We start from the raw sequence: 17,030 nt of genomic DNA on the forward strand, positions 1-17,030 counted from the left end.
ACATACGTACAGTGTGTCCCGAAATTGAGTTCCCCTCATGAATTTATACTTCTTCAACATTACCTCTTTTGCAAAAGATTCGTTTAAACAGCTTTGAACAAACTAAAGAATGCCTTTTACATATCAACCAAGATCAGTCATTGGCTTCATGTTTGAGATTATATTTTCACCAGAATACTTAGTTTTATTTTTTAGTTCAAATTGGCTTACAAAATCGGTCAGTGACCGATTTGTAAACCGTCGTAGTATTGCTGAATCTGGCCACCCATATGATTTGCATCATCTTTTCAAATTGTGGTTCCACTAACCGAATAAAAAATACGGAGAAAATTGAATAGCTGGGAAATCCAACTTAGCCCTTGAAGTCCTTGAAGTCACAGGAAGTGGGACTTATCTGCCCAATTTCAACTGCTCTTCCTTCGACATGTCAAGATACGTAAGGAAGCGAGTTTTCACTCTAGAGAGAGACGGTTTTCATTCATCTTGACTCGCTTGAACACTGTGGAGAACAAAAATGAAGCTAGCTTTGTTGTACATGACGATTATGATGGCATTGGCCTTGGAGACTGAGGCCAAGGTTGGCTTTCGTTGTGATGTGTTCTCGTTCCTTCAAAACGACCGAGCTTGCCGATTTTCTTGTTGGATCACTGGACGAGATCGAGGTACGTTTTCATGTTTTCTTGGCCTTGGTAAAAAGGTGTGCTAAGATATCGCTTCCAATGACATCCTGGATCTCCTAGGCCATTGCCAAGGTTCAGACTGCTTTTGTGGAACCATTGCAATGGATCGCGAGACCCCCGAGGTCACCACTCCTGTGAACAAAGGGAATATAGGTGCTCTCTTCCCCACCACACTGCTGTCCAGAAGGTCTTCGTCAACAACGGAGGACCCCTCCCCATCTTATGACCATGTCATATTTGAAGATTCCAACCAAGACTACGACGCCTATTTTTGATTGAACCTTTACAGTACCATTGTGACATAAACCGGATGACGTACCAACCATAGAAAATAAAACTACTCCTCTGTGCATGCAATCCAATAGGGTCTAACTGTGACTGAACGAGAGTCTTATCATCATCAAAGTAGCTGTTTCTGTTTCCTTTCAAAGAACCTGTGACAGACAATACAGTTGATCTTCTCAACCTGTGCCAGCATGACTAGACTCTCTTTATCTATTAGCTGGCTTTGTTTGGGCCTAATTTTTGGGTCAAACGTGGATGGTTTTGCTTCGTTCAGATGCGGCTATTTGGGCATCCTGGGGGATGGAAACGCGTGTGCCCTTTCCTGTATTCCTCAAGGATACACCTCCGGTAAGATATCCTTGACCAATGTTTTGATACCTAACATATTAGTTGTCATTCTACCTACGATTCCAGGTTATTGTGAGTATGACCAATGCATTTGCGGGGTTCAAACACAACCTTTGATCAACGATCTCAACGGAAACGACGATGGCCATTTTGGGATCCTAAACCCATCCTCACGTAATTGGGTTCGAAGGCACAAAGAAAAGGATCGGATAGATAATGAGGATTCAGAGCCAGTTTGGCCCCAATCACAGACGTATGATTGCTTGCGAGGGTTTGCACTTTCCACGTGGTTGATGGCTGATCAGGTATTTTCTGATTTCATAGACGCAATGATGGAGAGGATTGGGACGTTCCCGCCGAGGATGAAGGTTATGAATCGGACAACGAATTTGAGGATGACGATGATGATGATGATGAGGATGAGGATGATGATGATGATGACGACGACGATGATTCCAAGCGTCGACATGGTCACTATTTCTCCGGTGGTCGACGTCACAAAGGGCGACGACATTCGTTTGGTCGTCGATCGGGTTAGACTGACCATGGGTTTGGATTCAAAATGAAATATAATTGCATATGGTGTTAAGCTTTGATGCGATGCAACTTTTTTTCAACGTCCTAGATGATCAAGCATAGCTCGTTCTTTATTGTACTGCCTAATTTTAGTCAAAGTCATTGATGGATGACGTGCTTGTACTAAACAGTATATGAGTGTATTCCTTGTTTTAAGCGGGTGATTCGTTAGCTTACACTTCCAATTAAACGAATAATAGGGCAAGTCAGTGTTAAATTTCAACTTCACCCTCAAAAAAGAGAGCAAAAGAGATTTTTGAACTGCACTTTGAAATTCAGTCTGATCCCCATTTTTCAAACATAATGCAAGTAAATTAGTCTTTTCAAGAACATACTTTTCATTGTTCGAGGGGGTGCTAAAACTCTTAACAAATCTGGTGATGGCCCATTTTGAGTACGCCTACTTATGTTAACAACTACTAATGGACACTTTGTCTTACAAAAACTGCCGAAGTTGGGGGCAATCTATTACCTGGGACCATGTAAGCTACTAAGCTTTTTTATCTGAAAAAGAAACGTCAAGGATTTGCCACCACGTCTTGTTCAGATGGGTCATCTTTCAAGATCTACGTCCAGTTTGGACCTTATTTGGTTTATCAATGTAAGGGAAAACGTTTCCTTGAAATTAGAAACCAAGGTGAAAAATATTTGGAAATGATAAAAGTGTGAAGACAGTTGCAAAGAATGCCAAAATATGGAAATTTAACAATGGAAGGTACAACTTTTGCCCCGCTAAAAAAAATGATCATGTAGGTTAGAAAAAATCGGGATCCAGTTATTGTTTTATCCTTACAAATTAATCAAACCACCCAAAACATTTCCACCTTTTTAAATAGCCTACATTTGAAAGATGTAAAATGATCAGAAATAAAGAAAAAGGGAGATGGTTGTAGCGCAGTTGGTTAACGCCCGACCGAGCTTTGCTCGGGTTCATGGGTTCGAACCCAGGTCTCCCCCCCCACCCCCTGCTATAGTGGATTATATCGCCTCGAACGGCGGACCTCAAACGGCGGACCTCGAACCCAAAATGGGACATACCAAAATATATTGAAAAACTCTGTCAAATAATAATCCAATGAGATTGAAACTCGCAATAAAGATTTAAAAAATGGAATGGATGAAGAAAAAACCATTGTTATGGTGATGATTGAGACAATACCAGATTGGACGCCCATCATCAGCCGCAATGTATATCAGGATAACGTGTAAGATATTATAAGCACTATAATGTAGTTCAGAAGCATGCTCTCATATGTAGTCTTCTTTTGTAGTAAATTCAAATTTTAACTCCATCTTGGGTGGTGGTCAGCTACGAGTGCCTTTGAACACAATCAACTTTTCCATCAGATTTGTTGAGGTACTTTTTTTTTGTTTTATTTCGCAATGCAACCTTAGCACCGGTAGGTAAAACTTGAAAATAGATCTGGTCTGACTGACTCGACTCCTAATGTTGGCTGAGCGTGAACCCTTGACATCGGTAAAATCCCAGTTCTCATAATCATCATCACTCACATCCTTCCTTGTCGACTTTTTCGGCCTCCCTCTCTTCCTCTACGTTTCCCCGTTTGTCTTTCACCGTTCGTTCTTTCCTTCATTCGCTCGGTGATGTCACTTATTTACTCCCTCCCTCCTGCCTTTTTCGGTTCTTTGGTTGTTCTCCTCTTTGGTGGTTCAGTCACTCAGTCGCTCAGTCAGTCGCGAGGAAGTCGCTCAGGAGTGAAGATCTCTCCTCTCTTTCTCACTCTCGGCTTTCCGCGTGGGTTTTCGTTGCGAGAGGCCTCTCCGTTCTACTCTGAAGCCGACTGCATGAGTGTATTATTTGTGAGTCGGAACTCCCTTGATGAGAGCAAGATGTCAAGTGGGTTGTTGCTTTGACTCATTATTCGACCTCTCGACTACCGTACGAGCCAGCCGAAGCGGCAAGAAAAAGGTTCGTGGAGGCATATCCGGCAACGAAAGTGAGATCATCGTGACATGGCTGCTGTGGAATTGGTGGTGGAGAAGCTCCCCTCGAATTTTTGAAAGTCTCACACAACAATAACTAATTCGAAAAAAGACCTGCCTCATTTGAGGTGCCATCCATGCGTCAGAAAAGAAACGATTCCCGCCAACAGGTGTCTTTACTCACTCACTCACTCACTCATTCATTTGCCCTCAAACTTGCCTAATCATAACGCACCGATCAGTTGTCAAATTTCCAGTGTATATTTCATCAAAATGATCCGAATCAATCCCCCGCGTCATCCTCATTCTCATTCAGTTCCACTACTATTGACTCTCACTCTGGTGATGCTGTCACCGGGGGCGCTCGTGCGGTCACAAAATTGCCCCACCCGAGACGTTACCTTCGAACTGATCACGGGCTATGTGTTCACGGCTCCGGAATTCATATTGGACACGAGGCCGGGGGTGTTGCTTCTCGAGGAGTGCATCGAAGTCTGTCGGCAGAACGTGACGTGTGCCTCCGTCAACTACGAAACCGGCCTTTGCGTCCTCTTCATGGCATCCGCCCGAAACAATCCAGGTCAGTCGAGGAATACAGAAATACACAACGATGATACGGTATACCCGTACAGAGGTACCACATAGCCCATCCTACCTGTTGTTCAATCCCGTTTGATCTCTTTGCCTTTAAAAGCTGTCTGGCCGTTAGCTTTGAAGCTCTGCTATGCTACGTAGAGGTCAGGGACGCTTTTTGTATGACTGTTTTCGTCAGGGGTAATGCTAATAATCAAATTAAGTGGGGATCCGTCATCACCGCAAAATTGACTTCTTACGGCCTCAGGAATGTATGCAGACTTTATGAACAAGGGCTTGAGGTCCTGACGAAACTAGTTCAAAGAAAGTGAAGCGATGGACCAATGTCCTGGGGTTCAATTGAAGTTGAGCCCTCAGAAAGATGCCCACTCCCCAACTATTTGGGAAGGAAGTACCGTAAAGCCTGGGAGAAACGAGCGAGAAAAAGCCCAAAGGCTAAAAGTGCCCACCCGTAAAGTGCGATTCAATTGAAAAATGGTGGGGCGGGAAGGCATTTCTGATCTTAACTGTTGATGGTGTTCTTGTCACTCTAGGTACGTATCTACTGCATAGGGTTCTATCTTTGGTGTGTCAAAAGCGGGATTGCTGATTATGATGGTCACAACAGTGACGAACTATTTTTCTGTCTCCATCCACTTATTCCTCTTGTTCCTCTTTGTCCATTTGCTCAAGCGATGACAAGGCGGGAAAATCATATGACATTTCTTTTAGCCAGGGCCTTAGGAGGCTTGCGCCAAGCCACAATGAAATTTTGAAGACGATCAAATTCGCTTGTTCATGGTATTTAACCACTTTGACAAGAAGTGCCGCGCAATTAAGGTCCTCTTCTTTTGCTCGTCTTTGGGATCGTTTTTTATCCATTCTTGGCATCCAAGTCATTTGACAGTTCATTGATTCTTGGTCGAACTTGCCATCCAAAATCAACGAATAAGTGCGAGTAATTTCTCTTTGTTTGTTACTCGCTGCAAAGAAAAGACGAGCGACAATGAGGGAGAAGCAGCCATTTCTGTCTGACTCACTTGAACGAAACGACGGAGTGTGAGAAGAAATCGATGCTGGCTCTCTGCTTGAGCACAAAAAAATGGTGCTTCGGATCGAAATGTCACGTTCCTTTGGCAATCCGTTAAACCAACCACAACAGAAAACCGAAGTGGAGAAACAGCAAACCAAAAGCATCATCTACGTACGAGTACTTCATACGTACGTACGTAGGTAATAATGTACCGTGTGTACACAACGCCACATTTTCACACTAGAAGGAGGAGTCCCTCAAGGAGATTGTACTCACTCCATCGTAGCAAAGGCCATTCATTCCTTTCCTTAAGCAACCCACCAAAACGTAATCCCAACTCTGAATGGAACAGATAATCTCGTCCAGCACAAAAAAGAAGAGCTTGGCTCAAATTGGAACACGCCTCGTGTTCTGCACATCCGTGTGTGTACGTTGGCCCTACTTTTGAGTTTTGACTTTTGAGTTTTCGCGTTGACAGGGCCCCATTATCTCGTGGGGAGGATCCTCGTGATGGGTTGATTCAGACCTATGCAACTTCAAGTCAACCCACTCACACTTTTCTCAATTGGTAGTTGAAATCAATTATACTAATGGTTGTAAAGAAATGGCTCCTGAACCATATGCAATGACTTCGAACACCATCGAACCGAGGTTTGAAATGAAAAGGTTCGTTCTACTTGATATGTTGTTTTCGCTAATCTGGAGGGAACGATCTCGAGAGCCTCCTCTGGATCATAGGTTGAGATAATGGCCGTTGTTTTGGTTTCTCCCTACCTACCTTACTACCTACCTACCTACCTACATACATACATACATACATACTGTGCACATACATAGCATATTTGTGTATGTGTGTGTGTGTGTGTGTGCTTGTCAAGTACAATGGAGAAATTCAAAGAGATTGAATCTGTGACTGGAGATGAGATTCTGATGAGTCCTTTTACTTTTTTTTCTTTTCTTCACCACCACCACCACCACCACCACAAACGGTGCAATGATGTTTGAACAGGTTGTGCCTCATGACATGGTTTCCCTTCTTGGAAGCCAATGAGCTTTAAAGATGTGTCTCAGGTAATGCACTACTTAGCATTCATTCACGTTGGATTTCACTCGTTGGTGACTTGAACGAAGAAACAGGGTGTTCATTGCCTTGGGAGATGCTAAAAGCCAATGAGGAACACTTTGGACAATGACGGAAAGTGATTAGGGAATCACTCACTCAACACGAACGAACACTAGGCATAATACTCGTTGGAACGAAGGCGCGCTCGCCGTTCAAAAACATAATTAAATGCCTTCGTCCAGATGACTAATTGATTACTGGGAACATGTTTGGTGCCCTTTTTCTATTGATTTAAAGTGATATACGTAGAGTATATTTCAACTTCAGGGACTAAGGGAATGTTAAATGATATTTTGCTATTAAAACTCACTGAAAGCGACGGAATAAATTACAATAGCTGAAATGATATTAAGCATATGATTTTATGCAAAAACAGTTCCTTTTGCCAATATCTCGAAAGAAAGAATGGTGTTAAAAGCACTAAACTCAAGAATAGCTTATCAGCACGTCCATTTCAATTATTTAGCTTGCACTCCTTATGAAATAATTCAAATAGCTATATGCCGCATGGTTAAGTTTACAGTGGTCTTTAGCGGAAATGTCCGGAATTTAAGTTTGATTTCAAAGCTTTAAAGCTAGTTTTAAGTCAGTTCCTTTGGCAAAAAAATGAACATGATTTGTGAAATCCATTTGGCACGACATTCAGATGTAGAGACAAACCATCTAGGTTGGATATTAAAACCTGATGTTTGAGAACTGGAAAAACTGAAATTTACATAGATCTACCCTAGCTATGACGAGAATATTTGAAAATTATGCGCACTTCTTTCCAGATAACAAAAAACGATTACAAAAGATCGAATAATTACACAAAAGAAATAGATTTTAGCGTGTATTCCGTAATATACTGTAAATGATATGGAAAAGGCATCAGGATGCTTTTTGGGGGTGGGGACTCTCGAATATTGGCCCAAAATAACGAATATCGTTGATGATATTTTTGTGCTACTATGACCAACAACCAAAATATCAAGAGCTTTATTTTTTCAGAGCAACCAACTAGCCTTGTTCTAAATTGCTAGAATTATTTCCTCCCCCCCCGAATACGATCGTTTTTGACGCCACATTACTTAAATACCTAAAACTATTCCAAACTCGTGGTTCTATTTATAATTGTTTCTGATGGGAACGTCTTTTTGTAAACAAATTACTCTTTGACACCCCGTGGTATTGAATGTATGTACTGTAGTTGGTTTGTTGTCATTTCCGTCTTCAAATCAACACATCACCACTAAAGTCCGTCCATCCCTGAGGTAGTAAATGTGTGAGAGAGACCAAAAGAGACAGAGAGAGAAAGAAAGGGAGAGAGATGTTTTTGGAAGTGAACACTGATTCCTGGAGTTCATTCGCTCTTGTGCCTTGGACGCATTCCAAATGGAGACTGAATGCCAAGCGAGTGGGACCTCGGTATTTCGGGGAAATCTCTCCAATCCAACCAACCCTTTCCATTCCCATCAGGAAAAAAGTGATTATTCTTCCCCCAATGAATGATCTCCTAGATCCATGCATGATCTCTGGAGAGGAAAAAAGAGAGATGTTCAGACCTGAGGAGGAGGAGCCAAGTGATGGGAACAAAAATCCAGGTCAATCGCTCGTCACTCACGACAGGATAATGAGCTTCCGTTTGCACTCCTGAACTTTGGACAGAACAGATTGCTTTCATCGGGATCATAACTTTTTTGGTCTGGACTTGCTGATTTCGGTTTGATGAGCTCCCCTGAAAATGGATTTGGCAATCAGCCAATCAGTCCTCTGTGCCTCTTCGCTTTTTCGCTTCTCCTCCTTGGAATCGTCGTGTGGAGTCATCAATGATCACACCATGTACCACGAATATCCTCGGGGCAGAAACCATGTCAGGAAAATTTCATGTACAATTCACTTGATTGTTGAAACGAGTGATTATAAATGGTCCTCCGTGATTAATTTTGGAACAATCGTACCAAACTTTAGCGAAGAAAATCGGATTAACAAGGATTGTAGGAGAGCGGAAATGAGATGCAGGTTTAACTAATAGGGCTTCAAAAACCACCGTGAATTCTTAGAATCAACACGAGAGATTTATCGCTTGCTTGAATTATTTCTTTTGTTTGGTTTATTAGCCAAATTTAGCGCGGAAGAAACAGACGTAATCGTTTGTTTTCCTCAAGGCAGCATTTTTCCCCGTCTGGGAACGATTTCTAGACATTTGTTTCCGCATGTGCATTAAGCACGAACCATTCGACAGTCAACCCTTTCAACCGACATTCGATTGGCCAATACTTGGATAGGCCTGATGATGGCCTGAGAATTGCTCTTCATCACACATAACGCATCTTTAAAGGAAAAGCCAAGCAGAAAAGAGGGTGCGAGAATGGCCCCTTGAGCTCATCCCTGAAAATAAACACATCATCGATCGTATGCTGTGCAATTCAACATCCACCCTTGTGTACAGCGATGATTGCTCATATTTGTCAAAATTGACATGTCTAATGTGTTTCGGCAACTCCGGGGTGATTTATTGGCCTTTTCCCACCGTGTCGTGTCCGTGGAGGTTGGAGAATTTCTCGACCTGATTGATTTCATTACCGGGGATACAAGACACTTGCTTTGTTCTCTCGGCACAGAGGGAGTTGACCTTTTTGATTCCCAGACACAGCACACGGTGCAACATGGCATGGTTTCGGGTCTGAGCTTGGCCAGGTGTTAGTGAGTGAGTGCTGTACATAATGCCTATATCTCTCATTTTCTTTGCGGTGAAGGCAAATGAAAGCGAGAGTTAGTTCACACGATTTCATTTCCAGTGTTGAACACCACCACCAGAAACCGCCACCACCGCCGCCGCCACCACAAAGCTGACAGACAAACACAGATCGCGAACGAGTGTGGAATAAGCCCCTGGTTTTTTTATCACTTCGCTGATCGCCCCCTCCTGTTGCCACAATCATAATCATCCTAGTTATAATGATAAAGAAAGGAGTCGGTAAATTGAGAAAATCAAGAGCGAGCAAAAACCGTTGTTGACTAACAAATGAGCCCTTTTCCCTTCTTGGGAGGTAGTTTACTCTCTCTCTAAGGAAGAGGATCTCCAATTGCCTTGAGAGGAAGACTCGAGTGGCAGGAGTTGTTGGCGGGAGCGTTCGAGTAATTATGCCTTACTCGGGTGTGTAAAAGATGGCCAAATCTCTCATGATGATCATCATTGGCACTCAAGCTCTTATTATGGTACCAAAGTGTGGGATATCAACCAAACATAGCCTTCAGTCAAGTTCGTTCTGTCGGTTGGTCTGTCGGTAGCTCGGTCGCTCGTTCGTTCGTAACATCGGAGACTGATTCTCAAGACTTGCTGCAAATTTGTTGAAAGCGGATAGAAAGTACACGAAATTGTCTTGAGTGCTAGTCCCGCGAAACAAATAACTTTAAATGGAGGAGACCATTTCGTCGTTTTGAAATGAGTGATGCTTGACAGACAATTCAACTAAGACCATGAGATCCCTGAGAGTCGACACATTCAGTTGTTATCTTTTTTAATTGTCCGCACAAGGAGTCACCCCGGCCATTCAACGAGAAGAACTACATGTTTGTGTTGTACTAACTCTTTTGTACAACTAGCAGAAAATGCTATTGAACCCAAAACGGATTTTCATTTTTTCATTCTACTCCACTATTGGCCTTTTCAGTTTATTTTTATATTTTATTGTTTATTGAATCGTCCACCCACGACATTTAAAAATGTATAGAGGGTTTTTGCACTATGGCTAGAATTCAGTCATTTGACGAAACATAAGGAGGTAAAAGTAATAGTAAATTTAATAAGAAGGAAATGAAAAACGTAAATATAAACGGCTTTGGAAAACATTTTACGAGCACTCGAAACATTTCAAATGGGTGCTAAAATCAGTATTAGTTATCCCCACTTTAAATTCACTGACTGAATCAACCAGTCGTAGGTCCAATGGTAATGCGCTCCAATAAGTTTTAGGTGTGCTAAATGGACCATAATGGATGGAACACAATCAACTATCAAGATTGATCAAACCAACTTCTTTTTGTCCTTTTGTCCCAGGTTCGCTATCCCGAAGTCAATTTCCAGTGTTCACGTTGTTCGCCCAGAAAACGTGCGTCCGATCCGCTCGAACTTTATGTCCCGGGCGAGGCTGGATCTTCGATCGGGTCCAGGATTTCAAGATGTTGGGATTTGCCCGAGAGACCCGCCCGGCTGACACCGTGGAGGATTGCATGGCCCAATGCTTGAGCCAGATCACCTTCACCTGTCGATCGGCCAATTTCGACACGTTGAAACTGACGTGCGAGATCTCAGATATGGACCGACATACCGTCAATTCTCGGAACGCCTTTTTCGTAAGTTTGTCTGCGTAAAGATGGCACAACCAGATGTGGGTGGGGTGTGGATGAGGTCAAATTTGTTTCTGTTTCTAGCCTGCCATTGGCATCGATTACCTGGAGAATAATTGCGCCGAGAAACCGTCGTCCGTTTGCAATTTCAAACCCATCAAAGGCCAGATCCTGAAGACCGTGGATTCTGTGTTTGCCAATATTGGCAGTCAAAAGGAGTGTGAACAGCTCTGTGTGAGCTCCACTTACAGGTAGAAGCAATGTGTGGGGTCGGTATCTAGCGTGAGTTCCCGGTGGGAAATAGCGTACCTATAGTATACACAGTACGTAAGTACTGTACACGTGCAATTTGTAGGGAAGTACTGCTCTCCTGAAACGTCATCCACTTGATCACTCGAGCATCTTGAGGTAGATCGAGTTAATTGCGCTCCAATTAGCCCTTGTAAACAGTGGATGGTGTTCACGTTGTTATAGCACGTCTTGAGAGTCAATCAGGCCGTTTGACCTAAAAACCGCCCAGGCACTAATTGGACCAAATCGCCAACAAGGAACAGCATCTAGGACGCTCGTTTAACGAGCTCAGGAGCTATTATCAGCGAATTACATGTCTGCACGTATTGTTCCGAAATCGCTTTCCGAGCAGCAAGAAATCCCAAAGTTTTAGGGTCCTATTCGAAAACAACCTTCCATGATGGATGGTACAGAGGATGTCTAACAGCTTGGTGGAATCAAATACTTCATGGGACCATTTTTCCTCCAGATTCCCTTGATCAAAGGTTGAACATGAGAAAGAGTGAGAGAGAGAGAGAGAGAGAGAGAGAGAGAGAGAGAGAGAGGACCACCTCATTGACGGTTGATTAATGCCCTCCAATTTTATGCGGTTTTTCTTGCAAGTGACAAGCCAAGTCCATCAACGAGAAGAAGGAGGAACAAGAAGAGCAAGCTTCAATGCACCTTTGGCATGGGTTAATTAGTTTTGATGGTGCACCTTGGCAACTCATACGAATCGTCATCATGACAAAAATTCTGATTTGAAAAGGGGTTTTTCTTTCATATGCACGCAAGCCTGATCATGCGATCAAGAAGTCATCAAGACCGCGTTTGCGGTCACATGTCCTAGATTACCGGGGCTAAATGATTCCCCACCTCGTTGCCGTTGACGTGAAGCAAAACCAACCCAGTCAACCATTTCTTCCTCCAATAGATGCCACTCTTACGATTACGGTGATACGGGCACCAACATTTGCCGCATGAGCCACCACAGCTCGGAAACGCTAAGAAATATCCGCGAGCCGTACTTGTCCGCGGCCCAAGCCACGACTTATGAACTGACGTCGTGCTTTAACGTGAGTGTGGATTGTCAGGCTAATTACATGATCGCCAAGGTTCATACCAATCGAGTGTTCAATGGCAAGATCTACGGCAAGACCCGACCCAATTCGTGCACCATAAACGTTGAGAATAAACTTGACTTCGAGCTCTATCTGGGATTCAACGACATCGATTGTGATGTGAAGCAGGAGACCCCAGGCAGATTTGGATCCGATGTCATTATTCAGGTAAAATAGCGAGATATTATTGCGATGCCTTTCTTTCATGCGTCGGCACTACGAATAAGCGAACTATTTTATTGTTGGTTGGTTCTATTACGAAAAGGAGAATTTCTCTCCTAGATTGTTTGAATATTGATCAAGAATCTGGTTGTCCAATGAATCAAATTGAGAGCAGACTGGATAAGTTCGAAATTCAGACATAAGATGCTATTTTTTGCGGATTGCCTTACTGCATACAAGGGGAATGTAATCCCGAGTACACCAGATGAAAAATCTGTTTCTCTCATTTCACTGCTTATCTAAGATTCAAATAATATCTGATCCTCCAACGAAATAGGGTTAGCGGATCTAGTTAGCCCTTGAATATAGGACTGATCTGGAATTTCGGCCAAAATTTGTTACATATTCTCTACTGGGCAAGTTAGATTTGATCAGAGAAAAGCAACATAACTTTTGGAGATTTTAAAATCGATCGTCCCCAAAAGTAGAAGCCTATTGGTAACTAAAGAAATGTGACCATGTGTGTCAGCAGGCAGAGGGATATATGAACACATCCCAAATCTACCGAGTATAATCTCATCCTACAAAATCATTGAAGTGATCTATCCCAACCATCCCAACCTCTGATCTTGATGCGAATATTTTTAAAGTCACGAAACTTAGGAAAGCATCTCAACGCGTGGTTTAATGAAATGCAATCAAACACGGTACATACGTCAAGCACACTCATCTATTCATTTTCCTCTCTTAAACGATCCCCATACAGCATAGTATTTGTACCTTTACACACCGCTCTTCATGTTCTGGTTCCTATTTCAGCACCACGACATGATTGTGACGGGTGAGGATGTAGGGTTGAAGGTCCGATGCAACTACAACCTCTCCAACACAACGATTGTGAGTGACACCAATTTGAGCGTGAAAGGAGGCCTGAATATAGCGGGAGCGGAAAACACCGTAGTTCGGTCCCCGAACGTCACTCTGCGAGTTACCGACAGGTGAGAAAATCGTCTTGTGCGCACTTTGTCTGTCGATTCGGACGACGGCATCAATGCTGGTTTTGCTTGTACATTCCTAGATTGGGATTGGACATCTTATCCGCTCAAGTGGGCGATGCCCTGGCTCTGAGGTTCGAGATTGTGGAGAAGGAGAGCCCATACGAGATCTTCGTTCGTGATTTGGTAGCCATGGATGGTCTGGACTCGAGTGAAATCGTTCTGATCGACAGCCGAGGTTTGTCATGAGGTTTTCAGCATGGGTATTCTAAGGTCGGTCGGCCATTCTGTATTGGACGCACTCATTCTAGGTTGTCCAACGGACTTTAGTATCCTGGGTGCCATCAAAGAGGTGGAGGGTTCCGGCAAGGTCCTTCAATCCGACTTCGATGCCTTCAAGTTTCCCACCTCAGACTTGGTCCAATTCCGGGCTTTGGTGACACCTTGCATACCTCGGTGTGACCCGGTCCAATGTGATGTGACGGATTACTACGGCAAGCGACAAACCACGAGCTCATTTGGCCGCCGCCGACGGCGACGCCGTCGACAAATCGAAGGCCAGGACACGGGTTCCAAATCAGACCTTATGGTGGCGGGTGTGATTAGAATCAGTGATAAATTCGAACTGGCCTCCCGCAAGGAGCAGCCTGACACCCTCGAAAGGGAAATCATTCGGGAAGACACCCATAATGTGTGGACGCCTCAAGACTCACCCGAGCACGTGTCGTGCTTGAACACGGTGTCCTTCAGCATTGGTGCCACCATCTTTGTCTTCGTTCAATGTGTCATTTTGGGAGCCTGGACCTATCTCTATTATCGACGGGAAAGGAAGAAATCCGAGGACAGTCTAGCCTCTAGTTTATGTTCCAGATCTTCCTCAGAGGACCTCGATCCTTATTTTGTGGTCCCCATTCCAACCCACCATCGTCCTTGCTCGGATTTGTCTTTGGAAGAGCACAGAAGTTCCCGGAGTCAGAGGAGTAAGCTCCAGCATTTGGAGCACTTTGGACCGGGCAGGAGTGGATCCTTTCGTGGGGTGTACCCTCGAGACCTGTGACCTGACAGTGCACTCGTGATCTTATCGCTGATATGACTTGATGTTATTGTGTTATTGTTTTGTGCATTCATACTACTCTTATTAGGGATGACTTGGTTGGGCCAAGCATTATTTTTCGTAGGGCTTTAGATTTACATTATATGACGATACGGAATTTATCAATATAATTCGTTAAATATAAAAAAAAAATCCAGCACGGTCTGGTTTTTGATAACTCTCAACGTTGATTGTGCGACCTTATTCATCACAACTATGTCATACTGCAGTCAACAAGTGGACACCACACTAGCACAACATGGTTTCAATCAGCGTCCCGCTCTATTTTAGCCTATGAGCGCTATAGTTCTAATTTCTTTTCACAAACCGCACTCGATTGAAGAGGTGAATCAAAGAGTTGTGCCCTCTTAAAACGAACCACATCACTAGGTAAAGAATGAATGGGCTAGCCCGCTTTTGATAATTGATTAAGCCCTTTCTAGATTTAGACTGTTCAAGATAAAAAAATACCCATTTAATCTTTGTCACATTTAAAAGCCTTACTAAAAAGATAAAATAATACTAAAATATATTACCAAAAAATATTGAATTACCACTTCTAATTCATTTATTACTCAAATAGACTAAAACGTTGCATTTAATGTAGACCATTTTACGTAATTCACCTTTAGGCAATGTTTTTTGCGAATAGTTGTTAAGGCGCGAAAAAGCATCATTGAAGCTGTTAGGAATATGTACGGTCCTTCTGATACCAGTTCATATGAAATTGCAAGTTAAAACCCTCCTTTTAATGATAATGTCTGTAATGCTTTAACCAATAAGAAAATCCTTAAAGTGTATGTGCCACTTTTTCAAACGCCTAACGCAACGAACGCAATGAATCTACGTAACCTGCCTTAGGAGGCTTGTTAGAACAGTACTAAGGACCCTGAATGGACTTGAGGGTCTCTAGCAAGTACGTTCAGTACTTTCTCCCGGTAGCACATCATCAAGATCAAATGCTGATATTACCAGATTCCAACCACAAAGCCCCATTGGAGAAAGAAGGCCGAGGTGGACAGACCCGAGACTAATTGAGCTATTTCTTGTGCACACGGTGGTTATATTTTCTGGTTAAGTGTTTGCTCAAACGCCAAAACATCTAGATTTTTTTTTCTTTGTCAAAGTGTGTTAAATTACTTAAAGAACATCATTGTATGCAACGTAGTCAATCAGTACTAAACGTACTCCTAGTTATGTATTGACATAAAATTTTATATGCTTCTATTTCGCAGATGCTTAGTTATTACAAGTTAAAAATTGCGTTTTGCACCTTAAAAGAATGAAAAATGTCCTAATTATGTTTCCAGTTATTTACAAGGCATAGTATTGTCTATTTCAATGAGACAAAAAGAATTAATATTTTTTCCATTTTCTTTAAGGTTACTTTTAAAGCTAAAAGTAGCAAAAAATGTCACTTCAAGCTTACAAAAGATGTAAAATTGTCTTTCATTTTACCTAAGTGCCAAAAGCTACACCATCCTATCATACTCCTAAAGTATTCATGCGAATACATGTGACAGTTTAAGTTTCAAATTTGTCACTTTTTGCAATAATCAATTTCTACGTACTAGCGATGTTTTAATTCAACGTTAATATAATTTGATCAAAATTCAAAATTAAGCTTGGTTAAAGTTGCGATTTACAAGTATGGCATCACAATTTGTGAAATATTGACATTAAGTACATTTTAAGTTATATTGCAAACTATATTCGGGTTTTTCTACCTGCTTCAGAAAAGTGAAATATTTCCATTTATATTTTCGGCATAGAAAAAGCATATTACAATTTTTGGCAATTGCTGTAAGATATAACCGGTGCAATTTGTAGTTAAATTTGATGCAAACACAATCTTTGAAAGCGTGATATCTTTTCGTTAGCGCAATTGATTTAATATAATTGTAGTTGGAAACGCAACTAAGGTTACTTCCAACATTTTTTGATTACGTTTTTGAAAATATTATCTCTTTGTAGGTTTGAAGTGGATTGATATTCTAATCTGAGCTCAAATCCAAGACGTTTTTTACAGATGTTGTTCTTTTTGTTTCAATAACAACGAAAATCGTTATTAGAAGCCTTTGCATTTGCACAAAAACCTTTTCATTATTGTGGGTACCACCGTGTGTGGTAGCTAGGATTTTGCAGATTTTGTTACCAATATAAAGAAAACCATTCAAAGCAAAAAAAATAAATGTCATGCCTCATTGATTAAAAACAAACACAACACACAAATGTAGTATTTCATGCACTTCATCGTCTCTTTGAATGCAAGTTCCATCAACTTGATAGTAGTGATGGGTTTCGAACCGGAAAATCAGCTATTTAGCTTGAAGGACCTCTGGTAGGGCTATCAATTCAAACGACAAAGGGTCGAGAAATGAAGACCCAAGATAGGAACGAGTTGTAATGCAGCCCTGGTTCAAAGACTTAGGTGATAGGGAGGGTCACGTTTTGCCACTCATTTAAGCGGTTTTGATTTTGCTTGTGTACCCTCT

At 42.2% G+C, this 17,030-nt stretch overlaps 2 protein-coding genes across 2 annotated transcripts; both read left to right on the top strand.

The window, feature by feature from the left end:
- Positions 1-1,098: 1,098 nt before the first annotated feature.
- Positions 1,099-1,907, top strand: LOC131893164 (prostatic spermine-binding protein-like). The gene is made up of 3 exons (XM_059243119.1): positions 1,099-1,313; positions 1,380-1,566; positions 1,638-1,907. The coding sequence occupies exons 1-3, from the start codon at positions 1,157-1,159 to the stop codon at positions 1,849-1,851; spliced, it is 558 nt and encodes a 185-aa protein (XP_059099102.1). The 5' UTR covers positions 1,099-1,156; the 3' UTR covers positions 1,852-1,907.
- Positions 1,908-3,190: 1,283 nt separating this feature from the next.
- Positions 3,191-14,702, top strand: LOC131893159 (uncharacterized). The gene is made up of 7 exons (XM_059243113.1): positions 3,191-4,413; positions 10,605-10,900; positions 10,979-11,145; positions 12,099-12,453; positions 13,267-13,445; positions 13,526-13,680; positions 13,754-14,702. The coding sequence occupies exons 1-7, from the start codon at positions 4,107-4,109 to the stop codon at positions 14,497-14,499; spliced, it is 2,205 nt and encodes a 734-aa protein (XP_059099096.1). The 5' UTR covers positions 3,191-4,106; the 3' UTR covers positions 14,500-14,702.
- The last annotated feature ends 2,328 nt before the right edge of the window (positions 14,703-17,030 follow it).

This window comes from Tigriopus californicus, chromosome 2 (genome assembly GCF_007210705.1).
Source record: "Tigriopus californicus strain San Diego chromosome 2, Tcal_SD_v2.1, whole genome shotgun sequence".
Lineage (NCBI taxonomy): Eukaryota > Metazoa > Arthropoda > Copepoda > Harpacticoida > Harpacticidae > Tigriopus > Tigriopus californicus.